General features: G+C 41.0%; 1 protein-coding gene and 1 long non-coding RNA gene across 5 annotated transcripts; one reads left to right on the forward strand and one right to left on the reverse strand.

Moving 5' to 3' along the window:
* The first annotated feature begins 105 nt into the window (after positions 1 to 105).
* Positions 106 to 3,709, forward strand: LOC145875284 (uncharacterized). The gene is made up of 2 exons (XR_014390924.1): positions 106 to 400; positions 913 to 3,709. It is a non-coding gene; the product is annotated as an uncharacterized LOC145875284 (long non-coding RNA).
* On the reverse strand, positions 3,058 to 21,584 carry LOC106601504 (dual specificity mitogen-activated protein kinase kinase 4). Of its 4 annotated transcripts, XM_045715242.2 has the most exons (13): positions 21,083 to 21,584; positions 19,320 to 19,355; positions 17,818 to 17,850; positions 15,776 to 15,878; positions 12,852 to 13,023; positions 12,334 to 12,453; positions 12,058 to 12,177; positions 11,900 to 11,951; positions 11,601 to 11,728; positions 4,628 to 4,705; positions 4,320 to 4,468; positions 3,947 to 3,992; positions 3,058 to 3,750 (listed from the first exon to the last, which is right to left on the reverse strand). In XM_045715242.2, the coding sequence occupies exons 1-13, from the start codon at positions 21,195 to 21,197 to the stop codon at positions 3,637 to 3,639; spliced, it is 1,266 nt and encodes a 421-aa protein (XP_045571198.1). In that variant the 5' UTR covers positions 21,198 to 21,584; the 3' UTR covers positions 3,058 to 3,636. The 4 variants fall into 4 exon arrangements, with proteins under 4 accessions (XP_045571198.1, XP_014049210.1, XP_014049209.1 ...); XM_014193735.3 differs by lacking the exon at positions 17,818 to 17,850 and having other exon boundaries at positions 15,776 to 15,866; XM_014193734.3 differs by lacking the exon at positions 17,818 to 17,850 and having other exon boundaries at positions 21,083 to 21,580.
* Between the last annotated feature and the right edge of the window lie 56 nt (positions 21,585 to 21,640).

Here is a 21,640-nt window from a genome sequence, read left to right on the forward strand (position 1 = left end):
TCATTGAAATATAAACATTCAGTCAGGACTTCAGCGGTTGAGACACGTGATTTGACGCTCAACTGTGTTTCTTCCGGCGTAGATTGATGACGTCTTTATCACGCTCTCGATCATTGGTGTGTTTATTTTGTATTTATTTAACCTATAGCAAAACATGTCAGTTAAGAACAAATCCGTATTTACAATGACGGCCTACCAAAAGGTATCCTGCGGGGACGGGAGCTGGGATTAAACATTTAAAAAATAGAATATAGATATAGGACAAAAAACACATCACAACACTTCATAAAGAGAGACCTAAAACAACAACATAGCAAGGCAGCAACGCATGACAATGATAGCAGCACAAAACATGGAACAACCATTATTGGGCACAGACAACAGCACAAATGGCAAGAAGGTAGAGACAACAATACATCACGCAAAGCAGCCACAACTGTCAGTAAGAGTGTCCATGATTGAGTCTTTGAATTAAGAGATTGAGATAAAACTGTCCAGTTTGAGTGTTTGTTGCAGCTCGTTCCAGTCGCTAGCTGCAGCGAACTGAAAAGACTAGCGACCCAGGGATGTGTGTGCTTTGGGGACCTTTAACAGAATGTGACTGGCAGAACGAGTGTCGTATGGAGGATGAGTGCTGCAGTACATATCTCAGATAGGGGGGAGTGAGGCCAAAGAGAGTTTTATAAAAAAGCATCAACCAGTGGGTCTTGCGATGGGTATACAGAGATGACCAGTTTACAGAGGAGTATATAGTGCAGTGTGATGTGTCCTATAAGGAGCATTGGTGGCAGCCTCCAGTATTTATGCTGCAATAGTTTGTGTCTGGGGCTAGGGTCCGTCTGTTATATCTGGAGTATTTCTCCTCTCATATCCGGTGTCCTGTGTGAATTTAAGTATGCTCTTTCTCTCTAGGACCATGCTTCAGGACTACTGGCCACCCCTCATAGCCTGGTTCCTCTCTAGGTTTCTTCCTAGGTTCCGGCCTTTCTGGGGAGGTTTTCCTAGCCACCATGCTTCTACACCTGCATTGGACTGGCCACCCCTCATAGCCTGGCTCCTCTCTAGGTTTCTTCCTAGGTTCCGGCCTTTCTAGGAAGTTTTTCCTAGCCACCGTGCTTCTACACCTGCATTGCTTGCTGTTTGGGGTTTTAGGCTGGGTTTCTGTACAGCACTTTGTGACATCAGCTGATGTAAGAAGGGCTTTATAAATAAATGTGATTGATTGAAATCAGATGGCCGAATGGTAAAGAACATCTAGCCGCTCGAGAGCACCCTTACCTGTCGATCTATAAATGATGTCTCCGTAATCTAGCATGTGTAGGATGGTCATCTGAATCAGGGTTAGTTTGTCAGCTGGGGTGAAAGAGGAGCGATTACGATAGAGGAAGTCTAGATTTAACTTTAGCCTGCAGCTTTGATATGTGCTGAGAGAAGGACAGTGTACCGTCTAGTCATACTCCCAAGTACTTGTATGAGGTGACTACCTCAAGCTCTAAACCCTCAGAGGTAGTAATCACACCTGTGGCGAGAGGGGCATTCTTCTTACCAAACCACATGGCCTTCATTTTGGAGGTGTTCAGAACAAGATTAAGGGTACAGAATGTTTGTTGGACTCTAAGAAAGCTTTGTTGTAGAGCATTTAACACAAAATCCGGGGAGGGGCCAGCTGAGTATTAATAAATGTGGGAGGTCTCACTGTTGTTTTGCATTGATTTGCAATATAGCAATAAAACAACCAATAAATAAACTGGAATATTTTTGATAAAAGCTAATATCTGACAACGTTCCCTTCAGTAATATAGCAGCGCTTATCAATAGCCTCATATGTAGCAGGCCAGGTAGAGCGATAAATTGTATGGCAAATTCATGATGTTCAAAAATAAACATTTATTTTGGATAGTCATATTTATATGTTATGAATTTAAAATACAATATCCAAATGTTTATTAATATCATAAATTTGGCATTGTATTTATAGGGCTACAGACTCTTCACACTGGCTTGCGAAAAGAGAGGGACACCATTGTGGGCTATTTGTCTTATTTTACCATTTATCCTGCTAGCTTGTACCCCTTGACCCCTGAAATAAGTTAATTAATGAGATATTGTCATTGCTATTTCTTTGAATATCAATCTTTTTTATATTACATTTTTCTTCATATTGTGCTTCCAGACTTACAGGCCGTTGCTTTCCCTTATTGTGCAGCAATTATCCTGACCAAAAGGAATGGACTAAATAATTAATTACAAAAGAGAGAAAACTAGTAAATAAGGTCTTACATCATGTGTTTCAAATGCTCCATTTCCACTTGCCAGAGTTACTCTGAACACCAATAAGGCAAATCCCTGTACATGTTTTATTTAATGGATAGTGCTTACATTTTTCTGTGACACCAAGCTCAAAATGTACACTTATATTTTCAGTTAGATGAAAGATAACAAATGTATACATCATCCTTATATTTCATAAGCTCATTTTAATATTCTCAGGTCATTAAATATTTTACACATTCTGCCCGGCAAGATATTCTAATTTGAATGTTCTACAGTAAAACTGCAAACATTTGAATGCACGTTGTATGCAATGATATCCAGCCAATTTAATAGTTTACTACTGTACCAGTATTTTACCAGCAGTCAAGTTTCAATTATATCTGAACTACACTGTGTGTACTAAACCTCTAGATTCTGTGTACATTATGAATATTATCAGAGTCAGTCTGAACACAGTTCAGGTGCCATGCATTTAAGAAACAAATACTGGCATATCAGCTGAAATCATTAGGGGCCGGTCAGGTGCATTAGAACGGTTGCAACATCCAGAACAGCAGGCAATTTCATTACAGATAAGTGTGGCTATATACACAGGGATACAAGATGGCATTATGAGTAATTACAGATCAACAGCACCATACATACAGCTTAGCTTTTAAAAGAGAGTGTTGCATATGCCATGGCTGAGAGCCAGTGAGTGTGTTTGTGTGGTTGCTTGCCTTCTTACATCAATGGATTAACCTGAGCTCAAATAGATGCAGAGTAACTAAATGTCTCTCAAAGCACAATTATTTCTCTCTTTATTTATATATCAGCACAAAGTCCATTGCACAGTGACGGCAGCACCCTCACAACATTGGATGGAGGCCACATAATCCTGTCCATCAATTCTGTTACGTTTTAAATTGCTTTACACCATAAGAAGCAAGGTTTCATTTAAGATACAAACCACAATGCTTAAAGTCACATACATGGAAGAGGTGGGAAGATTCAAAGAGCATGATTCCAGTATCTCCAAATCATATATTCCACAAGTGATTAAACACTATAAATACATTTCCAGATTTTAAAATCACTGTACTGTATCCACATTAGAGATGAGGTCTCACATCGAGAAGAACCAAGACCATGGTATATTCATTGTTACTAGTTGTACTTACATGTAAGTGTGTGTGTGTGTAGGATAGAAAAAAAGTGTGTGAATGTTGATATCATACAGACATGACTGATCATCAGTCTTAGTACACGTGGTGTTTTAGTTTGTACATTTCCTGTCTTAGTTTAACACTGCAGTATGGGATGAAGCAACTCTTTAGGTCATTGTTTTGTTGTTCCAGGCTTCCGTTTCTACTTGTTCTACAGTCAGTCGACGTACATGGGGGAGCTGGGAGAAGTAGGCATCTGATCCAGGATTCTGCAGACGTAACTGGCAACATCCACTGAGCGCTCCTCATACATCAGAATGAAAGCATGTTTCTGTATTGGAGACACAGAAACATGTAATGCCGATAAGCATCTCTGCATGTAATACAATTACATTAATTAATATTTAGTCATTTAGCAGACGCTCGTATGCATACATTTTCATACTCCCCCCGTACCGTGAGAATCAAACCTTGAACTGTAAGTGCCATGCTCTACCAACTGAGCCACACGGGACATACATACTTACCAGAAGCTCTTTGTACTTTGGCCTTTTTGACTCATCCTTTGTAAGGCTAAAAGGGGCAAAGGGAATAAATAATTAAAATTCTGCTCTGCAATAAACTAAACCAAATCATGGTTCTTTTCAAGACACTTAAAACAGACATAACATGTTTTGTCCACCAGGGGGAAATCAAATCCAGAGGACGTCTCATGCAAACAAATGCAGAAGATTCCTTAGAATTCCACATTTTTATTATTTGTGGGTGAATACTGCGAAAGTATGCACTAGTTTACATTGAATCACTGCAGAGCAATATTGTCAATGTACTTCAACTTATACTATATCATCGTGAAAATAACATTGAAACAGTGCCAGCAGAAGTATCTTTGTCCTTTACCACAGATTGACAAAGTTGATGAATTTGGGGGAGAACTGCCTGTCTTCTGAGTTGGTAAGCTGTGGAGGTTCTCCCTTCACCACCTGTGTCAACTGGTCAAACACACTGTTCCACTTTGGGTAGGGAAACCGCCCAGTCGCCAGCTCGTACTGTAAAAAAACCCCCACAAAGACAACATGGTGAGTCTACAGTTACGATATCACAAAAACAAAGAATAATATACTATCTTGTGGTTTTAACATTCAGTGTATCTTCAAATAGCTCTTTGAATGTTAAAAACAATGTGGACAAGAGGGTTGAGGACCCACCAGTGTTATCCCCAAACTCCATACGTCTGACCGGACGTCATAGCCTTGTCTGGAGGCACTTGGGTCTATTCTCTCAGGCTGTGGAAAAGACATGGAAAACATGTTACAATTCATCGTAGTGATATCATAGATGGGCCTTTAAAGAGAGAAACTAAAATGAAGTACAAACAAAAATAAAAAATGTTCAAAATAGACAACTTGGGGGAAAAAAAAAACAAAACAGAGACAAGTGTGTATCCAGTCCTCACCATACGCATTTGGACAGTGAAGCGCATCTTATTTTGGCTCTATACTCCAGTATTTTGGATAATCAAATGATGACTATGAAGCAACGGTATAAAATAACAAAATATATTTGTGGGCATCTGTTTTATCCTTTTGAAATAAAAGCACTTTATATATATCTAGTTCCCCCATTTTAAGAAATCACAAGTATTGACAAATTTACAGTAATCTGAAGGTTCGTTTTTGGTTCCATATAATTTTTCACACAACTATATCATGCTTGTAACTCCATAAACGCTTTTGCGTGTTTTGGATGCACTTTGGCCAGGTCTTGTTCTTGGGTGTGGTTAACTGTGTTAGGCCAGGTCTGTGCTTCAATTGTCACAGTGCAATGGTGCAATAGTAGTGATGCAGAAAGGCTCTCCCGGTGCTTCGTGGCGCAACGGTAAATTGTTGGATTTAGTAGCCTATGATCAGTTGGAATACCAGGTTCACATCTGACGTCAGGCTTCCTTTTTTTGCCCTTCAAGTTAGCCATTTCTCAAAAACACAATCTATGGCATTATTTAGGATGCTAAAGACGGAAACGTTTACTATACTAAATGAAAGAAATGATTTGAACAGTGCAGAAAGTGTGGTTTGACAAAACAAATTTTCTAAATAGTGTGTCTTCAATGGTATTCGACCTCATACCCTCACGTCACTAATGCTGCAGATATTTGCTTTAAAAGCAGTATCCAAATCCATAGGATGTAGTGATCACAATATTATAGCCATATCTAGGAAAACCAAAGGCTGGGCCTAAAATAGTGTATAAGAGGTCATACAAGATGTTTTGTAGTTATTCATATGTTGATGATGTAAAGAATATTTCCTGGTCTGTGGTGTGTAATGAGGAGAAACCAGACGCTGCACTTGACGCATTTATGAAACTACTTATTCCAGTTACTAATAAGCACCCACCCATTAAGAAAGTAACTAAACTGTTAAATCCCATTGGATTGATGAGGAATTGAAAAATTGTATGGTTGAGAGGGATGAGGCAAAAGGTATGGCAATTAAGTCTGGCAGCCCAACTGATTGGAAAACGTACTGCAAATTAAGAAATCATGTGACTAAACTAGATAAAAATAAAACTACACTATGAAACAAATATAAATTATATAAAGAAAGTAAAAAGCTTTGGAGCACCTTAAATTACATTTTGGGGAAAAAAAACTTCATTCATTCATTGAATGGAGCGCATTCATCAAAGCCCACTGATATTGCAAACTACCTCAATGACTTTTTCCATTGGCAAGATAAGCAAACTTAGGGATGACACGCCAGCAACAAACACTGACACTACACATCCAAGTATATATCGGACCAAATTATGAAAGACAAGAATTGACAACAGAATTTCAGCATGCTTATAGGGAAGGACACTCAACAAGCACAGCACTTACACAAATGACTGATAATTGGATGAGAGAAATTGATAAAATGATTGTGGGGGCTGTCTTGTTAGACTTCAGTGCAGCTTTTGACATTATCGATCATAGTCTGCTACTGGAAAAACATGTGTTATGGCTTTACACCCCCTGCTACAAATGTCGATAAAGAGTTACTTGTCTAACAGAACACAGAGAGTGTTCTTTAATGGAAGCCTCTCAAATATAATCCAGTTAGAATCAGGAATTCCCCCGGGTAGCTGTTTAGGCCCCTTGCTTTTTTCAATTTTTACTAACGACATGCCACTGACTTTGAGTAAAGCCAGAGTGTCTATGTATGCGGATGACTCAACACTATACACGTCAGCTACTACAGCGACTGAATTGACTGCAACACTCAACAAAGAGCTGCAGTTAGTTTCAGAGTAGGTTGCAAGGAATAAGTTAGCCCTAAATATTTCTAAAACTAAAAGCATTGCATTTGGAACAAAACACTCACTAAACCCTAAACCTCAACTAAATCTTGTAATAAATAATGTGGAAATTGAGCAAGTTGAGATGACTAAACTGCTTGGAGTAACCCTAGATTGTAAACTGTCATGGTCAAAACAAATTAATGCAGTGGTAGCTAAGATGGGGAGAAGTCTGTCTATAATAAAGCGATGCTCTGCCTTCTTAACAACACTATCAACAAGGCAGGTCCTACAGGCACTAGTTTTTCGCACCTTGACTACTGTTCAGTCGTGTGGTCAGGTGCCACAAAAAAAGACTTAAGAAAATTGCAATTGGCTCAGAACGGGGCAGCACGGCTGACCCTTGGATGTACACAGAGAGATAATATTAATAATATCCATGTCAATCTCTCCTGGCTGAAAGTGGAGCAGAAATTGACTTCATCACTACTTTTATTTATGAGAGGTATTGACATGTTGAATGCACCGAGCTGTCTGTCTAAACTACTGGCACACAGCTCGGACACCCATGCATACCCCACAAGACATGCCACAAGAAGTCTCTTCACAGTCCCAAAGTCCAGAACAGACTATGGGAGGCACACAGTACTACATAGAGCCATGACTACATGGAACTCTATTCCACATCAAGTAACTGACGCAAGCAGTAAAATTAGATTTTAAAAAAACAGATTACAAAAAAAAACACCTTATGGAACAGCAGGGACTGAAGCAACACAAACATTGGCACAGACACTTACACACACGATAACATACACACTATACATAGACATGGATTTAGTACTGTAGATGTAGTGGTGGAGTAGGGGCCTGAGGGCTCACAATGTGTTGTAATGTTTTTGTAAAAAAAATTGTATAAATTGCCTTAATTTTGCTGGACCCCAGGAAGAATTGCTGTTGCTTTGGCAGCAGCTAATGGGGATCCATAATAAATACAAAATACTGTATGTTCCATAGTTCCCTACTCCATATGCTAAACTACTTGTCAGGTGAAACTACATGTACAAAATCCTAACTACATTTGTAAGTACAGTGTCCAGTAGAAGTTGGTGTTTGAAAGCAGCTTGGATTTGAAGAAAGCACCGGAACCACGAAATCAGTGGGATCTTGCATTTTGCAACACACGGTTTGAAAAAGCACGTGATCAAACAAAGCGTCGGACATAACTGATGACATACTTCTGATAAAACATACATGCATCGGCACACTGCTTCGAAGTTATCACTAAGCAGCTTTCGAAGCATGCCTCGGAGCTCCGGTATCAAACTTATCACTATCAAATCATATTTTATTAGTCACATGAGCCGAATACAACAGGTGTAGACCTCACAGTGAAATGCTTAATAACGAGCCCCTAACCAACAATGCAGCTGAATTTTTTTAAACATTTTTTTAATAGATACGAGTAAGAAATAAAAGTAGCATTAAAGAGCAGCAGTAAAATAACAATACTGAGACTATATACAGGGGGTACCAGTTAGTTGAGGTAATATGTACATGTGGGTAGATTTATTAAAGTGACTATGCATAGATGATAGCAACAGAGAGTAGCAGCGGTGTAAAAGAGGGGGAGAGGGGCAACGCTGTTTAGAAGCCTCTTGGACCTAGACTTGCCGCTCCGGTACCGCTTGCCGTGCGGTAGCAGAGAGAACAGTCTATGACTAGAGTGGCTGGAGTCTTTGACAATTTTTAGGGCCTTCCTCTGACACTGCCTGGTATAGAGGTCCTGGATGGCAGGGAGCTTGGCCCCAGTGATGTCCCGGGCCTTTCGCACTACCCTCTGTAATGCCTTGCGGTCAGAGGCCGAGCAGTTGCCATACCAGGCAGTGATGCAACCAGTCTGGACGCTCTCAATGGTGCAGCTATAGAACCTTTTGAGGATCTGAATAGGTTTGGTCGTGCCCTCTTCACAACTGTCTTGGTGTGCTTGGACCATGTTAGTTTGTTGGTGACGTGGACACCAAGGAACTTGAAGCGCTCAACCTGCACCACTGCAGCCCCGTCAATGAGAATGGGGGTGTGCTTGGTCCTCTTTTTCCTGTAGTCCACAATCATCTCCTTTGTCTTGAATAGATTCACTGTCCAAATACATATGGTGAGGACTGTATTATTGAGTGCATTAATTATCATAGGCACTCAATTCTGTCTATTCAACGGAATACAACATACACCCAAGGGCTGACCCCATTTAGTCAACTGGTCGATTGTTTAGTCGATAGGCTGTTGGTGAACAGATGTTTTTAGTCGAGCAGTCATAAATGTTTATTTTATGGCACACCCGTCTGATTTGCGCTACTCTGAGTGGACTAATCCATTGAGGAGGACTCTGGGATGCCACGGTCCTAGAAAAAGGGGCGTGTGGCTAAAATCAGAGGCCCAACTCGGCGGAAAATCTGTTTGTTTTTTTACCTTATCAGTATATCCATAATCTTTACTAAAATGCACGTCTGGAGAATGCGCTCTTGCGCGTTCATTGTTCCATAACTTAATTGTGTGAACTGTTCGCCCTAATTATTAGTGTATATCAATTCCCCATTACATATAATCGCCAGTAGTAGCCTACATTTACCATTAATTCCCATGTCTAATCTACATTTTTACATTTTACATTTTAGTCATTTAGCAGACGCTCTTATCCAGAGCGACTTACAATAATGAATGCATACATTTCATATCATGCATTTTTTTGTACTGGCACCCCGTGGGAATCGAACCCACAACCCTGGCGTTGCACACACCATGCTCTACCAACTGAGCCACAGGGAAGGCTGTGGCTCAGTACAATGTTTGTTTGGTTACGGTCATTTCTGTTAATGCATTCAATATATTATTAGTCGTTTACCGTTCCCATTGTCAGAGTGGACACATTTGCAGAGCTCACCACCTATGCTACACGTGTGAGGGGGTGTGTAAACGATCTTGATCACTGGCTCCCTCAAGTGTTGTGTGTAATTATATAATCAAACTGTGCTTAAAGTACCAGACAAGCTCAATACACATAGTTGATTTTAATTAAACACATAGGGTGAGTATATGAAAAAAATATAAATGTAAACATTTTAGACCAATACAATGGTCGAAAGAAAAGACTACTGTTGATCGACCAATATTACTTTTTTGTCTGGGACCGCCCTATGTCCATGTCCTCATTGCCTGGTTCTACATGCCTTTCATAACAACCACCTCAGCCAGTTACTTCACCTATGACCTCACCTCCACACATATAAAAAAATGCAGTGGCAATGGCAATGCAGGGGTTCTAAACAGTGCCAAGGTCATCAGAAGCAGACTTCTACCAGCCATGCTGCTGAGTGGAGGGAGCACCTCCTCTCCTCTGGCTCATTCATTCATTCATTCATTCATTCATTCATTCATTCATGCACCAGAATTAGATGATGATGTCACCCATTCACAGCAGTGGGACAGAATTCTCTGACCGCAGCACTGATGTGTTTTATGGCATAGTGGCTACAGCACCAGCTCACCTCTGCCAAGACTGAAAAAGATCTGGCTGCCCAGCTCTCACCTAGGACACAGCTCAGCTACTCAGACTTGTTATGAACTCAAAACACAACTACACATCGGTGCCAATTTCATTTAGATGTGTAATTGCTTTCAAATACAAAAAGTATTTCCTAATTAAAATGACTGAACTACTGATTTAAGAATGCTTTGGTACATAATGGTAGTAGCAACATTAACCTGACACTACAGTGTGCAAAAGTATTAGTGAGCATATTCCAACATAAACATTCCAGACATGTGGCCCCTTGCCAGCTAAATGAACTAAATCATAACAACCAGAGAGGAACAGAGCTAGACTGTCACCTGAACCAAATACCATGAACCAAATCTAACCTACTTAATTGTAGTGTAGTACATAATATTCCATTGAAGTGAAATCAATCCCTCTCTAATATCTAGACTAAACAGAGACAAATGGTGCTAAAGCAATTAGCAATGGGGTGGCCAAGAAGCACCTGGCAGGTCTGCAATTTATATATTTGAAAAAGGAAACTGGAGCCATGTGGGTTGGATTCCTGCACTGTGAGCTCACAGCTGTGGGAGCACCAACCCAAACAGCTTTATTCTGACAGACATGAATGAAGTAACCCAGCCCTTCCTTGGCCTTCTGGTAGACGAGAGGCAGAGACATGGCAGAGGTGTGCCCTACGTCCTGATAGGGAGATGCCAAATTTAGAATGGAAACTGGAGGGGCCGGGGCTCCCTTCTCCCATCAGCAATACCCCCGCCAGAAAATAAACCCTGTGATGACGACATGATGAGCTCATTCGACTGCACTGCCAGCAGTTAGGACGACTTCAACCATGTCACATACACACAGACGGCATGAGATTACTCTGCAGCAAGTCCAAAATAGGAACAAGACAACAAGCATCAGCAAGAACAGATATCAGTAGCAACCATAATATAATTACCAACACTGCCATCAACAATAGGGAAAGGGGAATCAGAGAGGTGTAGAGGGCTACCTTAAAATTGGCATCCACTTCATCAGCGCCCGGGGAGCAGTTGTTGTTAGGGGTTAACTGCCTTGCTCAAGGGCAGGACGGCAGATTTTTCCACCTTGAATCAGATTCGAACCAGCGACCTTTCGGTTACTGGCCCAACAATCTTAACTACCTACCTCCCCTCAAAAACAACACTACAGTCTCCTTACAACTGACGATCACCACCAAGTCACTAAGTACCAAAACAGTTGAATTCTTATTATGTACTGGATCGTGTGTAAGTGAAATGTATTCTTAGAAAGAGCCTTAGTTGTACATCTTGCACTTGTCTTGTCTTCCAGCCATTAATGAAACATTGCACACAACTTACTGCCATGTACGGTCTGCACCCTGCATCTCTGGTTTTGGCAATGGAGTCCACCAGCTGCCCACTGATGCCAAAATCACAAAGCTTAATGTTGCCATTCCTGTCCAGGAGGATGTTGGATGGCTTGATGTCTGAGAGGAGAAACATATAGAAGAGATGACAAAGCTAGGCTAAGAGTTCTGGGTAAAGGAAGTGCCACTTCTGTTGTGGTACAGTAAATAGAGCATTGTGAGGTAAAAACGGCAATACACATCTCAAATGAGGAAATAAAGAACAAGGTCTCCATTCTGGAGCCGTCTTACCTCTGTGAATTATTTTCAAGTATTCTTTTAAGTGGTTAAGTGCTTTCACAGTCTGTAATGAAAACACATAGCAACTAAATTTATATAGAGAAATATGTACCCTTCCTGTCAAATGAATCAGTGTAAATTATGTAAGGAGAAAATGCATGAAAACTTACAGCTAATGTTATTTTGCCTAATATTTCCTCTGGAATCACATCATCTAAAGCACAATATACATATTTGTAGAATTTGTCGAAGGAGGTAGACATTAGTTCCATACATATCCAACAGTCTCCCTGACAAAGAAAAGAATCATAAAGCATAACATTACTGCGTGAAGACAATACACTGCTTATTGCTAACTACACAGAACGATTGATTGACATCCAATGCATTTCCTATATAAAGAAATCAATCAACAAAACAAAGAAGTGAAAAACTTGCATGGTCACCTCTCTGAAAAGAGCCCCGTAAAACTGAACTATGTAGAGACAGTCACTACTCCTCATGACCACATCCAGGTCCATTAGCAGCTGCTTCTGTTCCTTCTCATCAACCGTTGACCTAATCCTCTGTGGGAGACACACATTGTAATCAGATGCATGTTGCTTTCAATTGTGACCATGGTTGGAAGTCACAGGAGGTTGGTGGCACCGTAATTGGTGAGGATGGGCACGTGGTAAATGGCTGGAGTGGAATTAGTGGAAAGGTATCAACATCAAACACATGGTTTCCATGTGTTTGAGGCCATTCCATTCGCTCTGTTCCAGTCATTATTACGAGCCTTCCTCGACTTACCATGAGCAACATGTTTCCATATCCTGCAATGGGAGTCAGTTACACTTTGGTGATTATGATGATTACTGAGTGTTCATTTCACAATATAGCCTAAGACTGATGAGCAGGCATAAATCTTGCCCTGAACACTTCCTGTAGTTTAGTCAATAAAAGGTCAGTAAGGGGCAGTCACCTTGACAGCCATTATCTGGTTGCTGGGTTTGTGCACCATCTTGTTGACAGAGCCGTACGCGCCCCGCCCAATCTCCCCCAGGTCCTTGAGGTCCTCAGCCGTGAAGTCACAATCGCCACCGGCGGTCTTCAACTTCCCTGATGACTCGATACTATGCGTACGCAGCCTCTCTCTGGCCACAGAAATAGGTGGGAAACAGATTAGAAACAATCTTTGTTAGTTGAGTTAATTTCACCTCAATCATATACTGAACAAAAATGTTACTGCAACATGAAACTATTTCAAAGATTTTGCTGCGTTACAGTTCATTTAAGGAAATCAGCCAGTTTAAATAATTTAGGCCCTAATCTATGGATTTCCTATAACTGGGCAGGGGTGCAGCTATGGGTGGGCCTGGGAGAGCATAGGCTCCGACGATCCCGCAGGTGAAGAAGCCGAATGTGGATGTCCTGGGCTTGCGTGGTTACACGTGGTCTGCGGTTGTGAGGCCGTTTGGACGTACTGCCAATTTATTTTTAAATGCCGTTGGAGGCCAATTGCATGCTGCCTCAAAACTTGGAGACATCTGTGGCATTGTGTTGTGTGACAAAACTGCACATTTTAGAGTGGCCTTTTATTGTCCACAGCACAAGGTTCACCTGTGTAATGATCATAACATTTAATCAGCTTTTTGATTTGCCACACCTGTCAGGTGGATGGATTATCTCGACAAAGGATAAAGTGATCACTAACAGGGATGTAAACAAATTTGTGTACAGCATTTGAGAGAAATAAGCTTTTTGTGCTTGTGGAACATTTCTGGAATCTTTTATTTCAGCTCATGAAACCAACACTTTACATGTTGCGTTTATATTTTTTGTTTTATATACACTGCTCAAAAAAATAAAGGGAACACTTAAGCAACACAATGTAACTCCAAGTCAATCACACTTCTGTGAAATCAAACTGTCCACTTAGGAAGCAACACTGATTGACAATAAATGTCACATGCTGTTGTGCAAATGGCATAGACAACAGGTGGAAATTATAGGCAATTAGCAAAACACCCCCAATAAAGGAGTGGTTCTGCAGGTGGTGACCACAGACCACTTCTCAGTTCCTATGCTTCCTGGCTGATGTTTTGGTCACTTTTGAACGCTGGCGGTGCTTTCACTCTAGTGGTAGCATGAGACGGAGTCTACAGCCCACACAAGTGGCTCAGGTAGCGCAGCTCATCCAGGATGGCACATCAATGCGAGCTGTGGCAAGAAGGTTTGCTGTGTCTGTCAACGTAGTGTCCAGAGCATGGAGGCGCTACCAGGAGACAGGCCAGTACATCAGGAGATGTGGAGGAGGCCGTAGGAGGGCAACAACCCAGCAGCAGGACCGCTACCTCCGCCTTTGTGCAAGGAGGAGCAGGAGGAGCACTGCCAGAGCCCTGCAAAATGACCTCCAGCAGGCCACAAATGTGCATGTGTCTGCTCAAATGGTCAGAAACAGACTCCATGAGGGTGGTATGAGGGCCCGACGTCCACAGGTGGGGGTTGTGCTTACAGCCCAACACCGTGCAGGACATTTGGCATTTGCCAGAGAACACCAAGATTGGCAAATTCGCCACTGGCGCCCTGTGCTCTTCACAGATGAAAGCAGGTTCACACTGAGCACATGTGACAGACGTGACAGAATCTGGAGACGCCGTGGAGAACGTTCTGCTGCCTGCAACATCCTCCAGCATGACCGGTTTGGCGGTGGGTCAGTCATGGTGTGGGGTGGCATTTCTTTGGGGGGCCTCCATGTGCTCGCCAGAGGTAGCCTGACTGCCATTTGGTACCGAGATGAGATCCTCAGACCCCTTGTGAGACCATATGCTGGTGCGGTTGGCCCTGGGTTCCTCCTAATGCAAGACAATGCTAGACCTCATGTGGCTGGAGTGTGTCAGCAGTTCCTGCAAGAGGAAGGCATTGATGCTATGGACTGGCCCGCCCGTTCCCCAGACCTGAATCCAATTGAGCACATCTGGGACATCATGTCTCGCTCCATCCACCAACGCCACGTTGCACCACAGACTGTCCAGGAGTTGGCGGATGCTTTAGTCCAGGTCTGGGAAGAGATCCCTCAGGAGACCATCCGCCACCTCATCAGGAGCATACCCAGGCGTTGTAGGGAGGTCATACAGGCACGTGGAGGCCACACACACTACTGAGCCTCATTTTGACTTGTTTTAAAGGACATTACATCAAAGTTGGATCAGCCTGTAGTGTGGTTTTCCACTTTCATTTTGAGTGTGACTCCAAATCCAGACCTCCATGGGTTGATAAATTGGATTTCCATTGATTATTTTTGTGTGATTTTGTTGTCAGCACATTCAACTAAGTAAAGAAAAAAGTATTTAATAAGATTTCATTCATTCAGATCTAGGATGTGTTATTTTAGTGTTCCCTTTATTTTTTTGAGCAATATATATATATGATACTGCACCTGAAAAAGGATGGCTAGTTGGCATCCATTTGTTCAGTTTGCATTATCCAGCATCAGTAATTTGCTTGTCCAAGGTAACTTAGCAGGCTCATGTTATCATCTAATTACACAGCCAAGACACAGGGCTTATTCACAACAATGGGTGTTGCTCAAACAGGTAGTTGAGGCTACATTCAGTTACTCTGTTTTCCCATGAGCAGGTGGAGATAGAAATACAACTGCTAATCATTCCAACCTCACTTAGCCTGTCTTTATTGTGACACATTGGCTGGGTACATATACAGTACTGAATGTTACATTGACAATGTGTGGCTTTGGAGATGAAGAGTCTCAGCAGACTGTAGACTAGAGTGCAGAGTCATATAACAATTCATTATGCAGGAGTTTGCATTGTGGCTAATGCAAATTCCGCTCCATGTACATCTTCAGAAAATCACATCCATTGCAAAGTTTGGAGGTCAACTTACATGTGGGGGTTCTGGAATGGGGGTCCTGCTGTATTCAGAGTGAATCTGGTCGTTGGTTTAATCGGGGGATTGGCAAAATTTAACTTCAGTGCTTTGCGTTTACCTGATAGGGAAGAGGCAGAGTTTGTCAGATTGCACACAAGACATCTATGGCAGGGGTAGAGCCAAGGACCAGAAAATAACACTTACACACTCAAAAACAACATGAAAACAAACAGTTACCATACCACAGAATGAGAGACCAGTAAAGCAATGGAGAGGTAAATTTAACAAGAGTATTCAAGTAAATTTACTGAAGTCATGCAATCCACATCTAGGGACGATGGATGTAAGAGTAATGACCTGCTTCTTACCAAAGGCGTCCCTCTTTATATTTCTCTGTGAGAACAGATTTCTTCTATAGATGCTGATTTTGAGATTTTGGCTGATACTAAACTATATGGGATAGTCAACAAAACAGGTCTTGACCAAATTAAAATGAATCACAAGTAGGTGTAATAACAGGTTCTCAATCAAATATGTGTATGCTATAGCTCAGTGGCCAGGAACAGAAACTCCCTGGAGGTATTTTTACAAGACATGTCCTGGTTGTACCAGTGACTCATTGCAGATGGTAGGTATATACTTTGACCAGTTCACTGAAGTTGATGCAGAGGCATACACTTCTCAGTAGACACCTGCTCTAAACCATAGCCTAGTACTAGATCACATCCCATACCGTAGCTATTCAGGATGGAGGCTTAGCTACAATCCAACACTCACCTACCATGTTTTAGTAGGTTTTGCTTGGTAATTTAAACAATAATGAGGGAATAGGTGAGAATTTAAATAAAAAACGGACCATTTCTTTCTTGATTGTTACATGTTTTATTTCATTTAGGCTACTACCCAGAGACTGTGAAACATGACATCGTGTGATGAGATTCTAACTCAACAAAAGCATTGATCTGACAGAACTGGATCTTTGAAATTACAAAATGTGACTTCTGGCTCATAACCATACATAAGAGTAAAATAGCCTACACTGCAGACTAGAAAATCTTGCCAGAGGAGAAGGAGCTTCGCAAGTAAAACTGTTCTGAGTTCACCTTGAAATAAAGGATGCATTCTGTTCTCTCCACCCAAAACACCACAAGAATGCATGTACTCAAATTCCAATAAAATGGCACAATCCATTGGAAATTACACTAGTGTCTCCATGTCTCAACAGGCAAGTGTTTAAGTACAGCTCATGCCAAAAATCACTTACGTGTTCAAAATCAAAACAGCTGCAAACTGGTTTGAAAAACAATGTGACAAAACCCCAAGCATTACTAGCTAGTTTTGCTTGTTAGTAGAAAGCTGACTAAAAGTGATAAAACTAAAAAAAGGTAGAGCTTCCATTACAATGTTTATTAAAAACACACCTAATTAATAAATACAAGCAAAAGGACTACACTTCTGTCAATATAAAATACATTTCCAACACAGTGCTATTTTGTGTAGAAGGTTATCAGTTCAGGCCGAACCAAACAGCGGTAAAGACCAGTTGAAAGCCAAAGTGTGAATACACCAATGCTAATGGAAGCTCTTAGCCCTAGGCTTGTGCCGATGATGGATGATCAGAATATGGATTGGAACGTCTTGGTAAATGAACATTATGAAACTAAATTGTTTGGCGATAACTAATAGTTAGGTAAAAACATACAGGATGGTTAACACCAACTGTTGTTTTTGTTTTTTTGTTGAAACTACAGAAAAGTTAAATCAATAAGACTCACAGTTGGACAAGTCTTTCATTCACTTGCTTTACATCACTAAAATATTATGACCTAATGTCTTAAATCCCAGACCAACATAAGCTGCACTCTAACTCTAGGATAATCAATGTTTAGCACCAACTATTAGTCTTAACTATCAAAACCGGCACAAGCCTACTAGACACCAACAACTCTTCACTTGGATTAGTTGAGAAAAGAGGACAGACTCCCCCATACCAGACCATCAGGCGGAAGCAAAGGGTTGAGAACTGTTGGTACTGTAGCAAAAGAGGTTTGGCTTACTTGGGGGAGCTCCAGACAGGTTTATCTGAAACCCTAGAGGTGAGAAGAGAACATTTCTTTTTCATATTTCACCTTTATTAAGACTACTGTTTGACCGATAAACAAAAAACGATCAAGTTATATTAGGAAACGTGGTGAACAACAAACACTGTTCTTCTCAGCTTCAGTTTAGACCAGGGAACGATGGAGCACAGTTTCCCAACACCCGGCACCACCTTGACTGACAACTATTTGAAGTATCTCAAATCAACTTGATTTTGCTAAATGAGGCTTCATTCCTGGAAAGGTCTATGAATCACAGTTTGATACCAAGTGTGGACAACAACTACTACACACACTAAAACATGACCAACTAACCCAATTTAAGAAATCCTGACTGGAAATATTTTATCTAGGCCTAACCTATATGCAATACTTAACTAAATAATTAGGGTACTTATCAGATGTTACCAGCTGAAATGTCAGCAGCCTTGTTATAAATGTTGCATGTTAGAGTTAATAATCATAAATGTACTTAGTTTGAAGCAGTAAAAGCTCCTTTGCGTAAACCCCCCAAATTATACAACTTGAACACAGAGACAACTGGCTGAATAGGCACTGGTGCTAAGGAAGGCCTACTAAAAATGTAGGCTTACCTCTCTTGCACATGTCTTCTCTATGCTATGGATGGTACATTTCCCAGACCCTATTTTATTCATGTTGTATGTACTTTTCCAAAAGAAACCAATCAATAACTAAAGAGTTAAAAACATATTTATTATTCAAATCGGTTATGCTTTTTTTTTTTTACTGTCAAATGTAACACTGCACTTTGAAATGTCCCTGCAAACAAGTGTGGCTATAGGACCCCGTGACATACTCAAATTATTTTCTGCTGAGTGAACTACTGAACTTTTATAACTTGGCCTCACATTAGTGAACCGGTAAACGTTTACGCTGAGCATTCCACCACACAGAAAAATATATTGCTTAGGGGGGGGATTAATCTACATGCACACACATATAGCCAGAAACAACCAAGATAACTTTGGTATAATTGAGGATTAGCTCAGGCAGATTCAGTGGAGCTAATTGGGGTAGACCTATAAAAATAACAACCTACAAATGATTTAAAAATGGAGGGGTGTGAGATAGAAAATTAAATGCATCCACAAAATTATCCAAGCAGGGAGACAATGACAATTGAAGAAACTATTCTTGGGACAGCTCACCATCGATCAGCATCAAGTCAGGAGGGTTATGGGAAGTTAGTAGCATTAAGGAAAGGGAAGAAAAATATTACAGAAATGTAGTTTCAATACTTTGACACTGACAGAAGCGGACCATAACATATGTTTCTTTCATTTACTACCTGTTAAATATCAGACTCAGAATGGCATGCACAAATATAGAACCAGATGCAAAAGGAACTAACGAGCTACGACAGTTATTGTTAAAGCATCAACAACAAAAAGGTATATAATCTTTTTAAAATGTGTAATATTGACAGTAACGTTAGCTACCTGTTTCACTCTGACATCTCCAGCACGTGTTGGATTCTGTAAGTTAAAAAATATATAGTTTGTAAAAACATAGCTAGCTAATTATGCATTGGGTGGAAATTTAACAGATTTCTTCAGGTGGATGTAAGTTAACGTTATTTGAAATCTAAGAGATTCTCATGCACAAGTTTCACTGAGCTAACATTAACTGCCTGGCCTAGGATACGTCGGGATTTTAGTAATAAAGCCCTTTATCTACTTCACAAGAGTCAGATCAAATCATGGATACATTTTTTGTCTCTGCATCCAGTAGTTGAGGTAGTTTCGCGAGCTAATGCTAACTAGCGTTAGTGCAATGACTGGAATTGTATGGTAACTGCTACAGTAGCATGTTAGTAGATACAATGAATTTCCCCCAAAAACAGCCCAACGTGATCTTGTTATTTTTAGAACTGCAACATATTGTAGTTAGCTAGTTAGAGGTAACCTGACATGTCGTCTATAAAATAGCCTCCAACACTCTACTCAACAAACTGGATGCAGTCTATCACAGTGCCATCCGTTTTGGCACCAAAGCCCCATACACTACCCACCATTGCGACCTGTACGCTCTCGTTGGTTGGTTTCGCCCTCGCTTTATACTCGTCGCCAAACCCACTGGCTACAGGTTATCTACAAGTCTCTGCTAGGTAAAGCCCCGCCTTATCTCAGCTCACTGGTCAACATAGCAGCACCCACTCATAGCACGCGCTCCAGCAGGTATATCTCACTGGTCACCCCCAAAGCCAATTCCTCCTTTGGTCGTCTTTCCTTCCAGTTCTCTGCTACCGATGACTGGAACGAACTGCAAAAATCACTGAAGCTGGAGACACATATCTCCCTCACTAGCTTTAAGCACCAGCTGTCAGAGCAGTTCACAGATCACTGCACCTGTACATAGCCCATCTGTAAACAGCCCATCTATCTACCTACCTCATACTGTATTTATTTATTTATCTTGCTCATTCATCTTTTGCACATCTACCATTCCAGTGTTTAATTGCTATATTGTAATTACTTCGCCACCATGGCCTATTTATTGCCTTAACTTACCCCATTTGTATTCACTGTATATATACTTTTTGTTTTCTTTTGTTCTACTGTATGTTTGTTTTACTCCATGTGTAACTCTGTGTTGTTGTATGTGTCGAATTGCTATGCTTTATCTTGGCCAGGTCGCAGATACAAATGAGAACTTGTTCTCAACTAGCCTACCTGGTTAAATAAAGGTGAAATAAAAAAATAAATACAAAAAAAGACAGTAAGCAACACATGACCACATCCAGATCATTCATGACAGGCCTTCTTATATTCTAGCGAGCTAACGTTATTTAGGCTAGCTAGCAATGCCGCTTGTTAGCCAACCTTAGCTAAAGTTACCTAGCTAGCGAGTTAACTTAACAACTATTCACTAGTTAACGTAAGCTATATGGCTGGCTAACGTTTTTGGTGTTACTTATTTCTAACAAAATACATTTTCAGAACCCATTATTTGATCGAAGACAATGTTTTGGGTGTGAGGGCAACTGATTTTGACAGTAGTTAGCAAACGTTAACTGTAGACACCAAGCTAACTAACGAGTAATAGTGTGTGAATACAACTGAGGCAAGTTATCTGTTAGTAAGTAGATAGCTAACTTGCCAGTATAGGAAGCTAGTTCGTTAGCATAGTCATTAGGTTACTCCCGTTAACACCACTCACAAAAAAAGACCTAGTTAACAAGCTGGTATTTTACAATCCTTACCTTGCATACTGCTCATTGTTGTTATGTGTTGCGACTGGGATTGATGGTGATGGGAGCCTGTAGATCCTGCGTTATTGCTGGTAGATGTTGAGTTGTTGGGGCTGGGAGTCGCCATTGTGTTTGAATTCCATCAGCAGCACTAGGCTGCAATGCAGAGAGCAACTTCAACCTTACAAAACAAGACTGGAGAATAATCAAACTGGCTAGACTTCTTCGACTCAATTGTGGTTGTAGAGAGCGCTACCGAACAAGACCGTAACTACCAACAAACAGTAAGAAATCGGGACAGTGTTTGACAGTCCAGTAACCACCTTTCCACATAGAGTCGAGACCAAAGATGGTGGATAAATAAAGATTATTCAGTCAGGCCTTCTACCATTGAAAAAAAGGTCAGTTCCGGCTTACTTAACTGGGTGTGTCTCTCATAGACACCAATGCAATAGCAGCTTGGTCTGGTCTACTTAGTTTAATTGAACCAGAAAAAAACAGCGAGTGGGGTGTCTCGCTTCCTCTTCCGTCTCTGGTCGAGACTCAGTCAGCTGACCTAATGTCACTTGC

The sequence above is a fragment of the Salmo salar genome, chromosome 03, assembly GCF_965601325.2.
Source record: "Salmo salar chromosome 03, fSalSal1, whole genome shotgun sequence".
Taxonomy (NCBI): domain Eukaryota; kingdom Metazoa; phylum Chordata; class Actinopteri; order Salmoniformes; family Salmonidae; genus Salmo; species Salmo salar.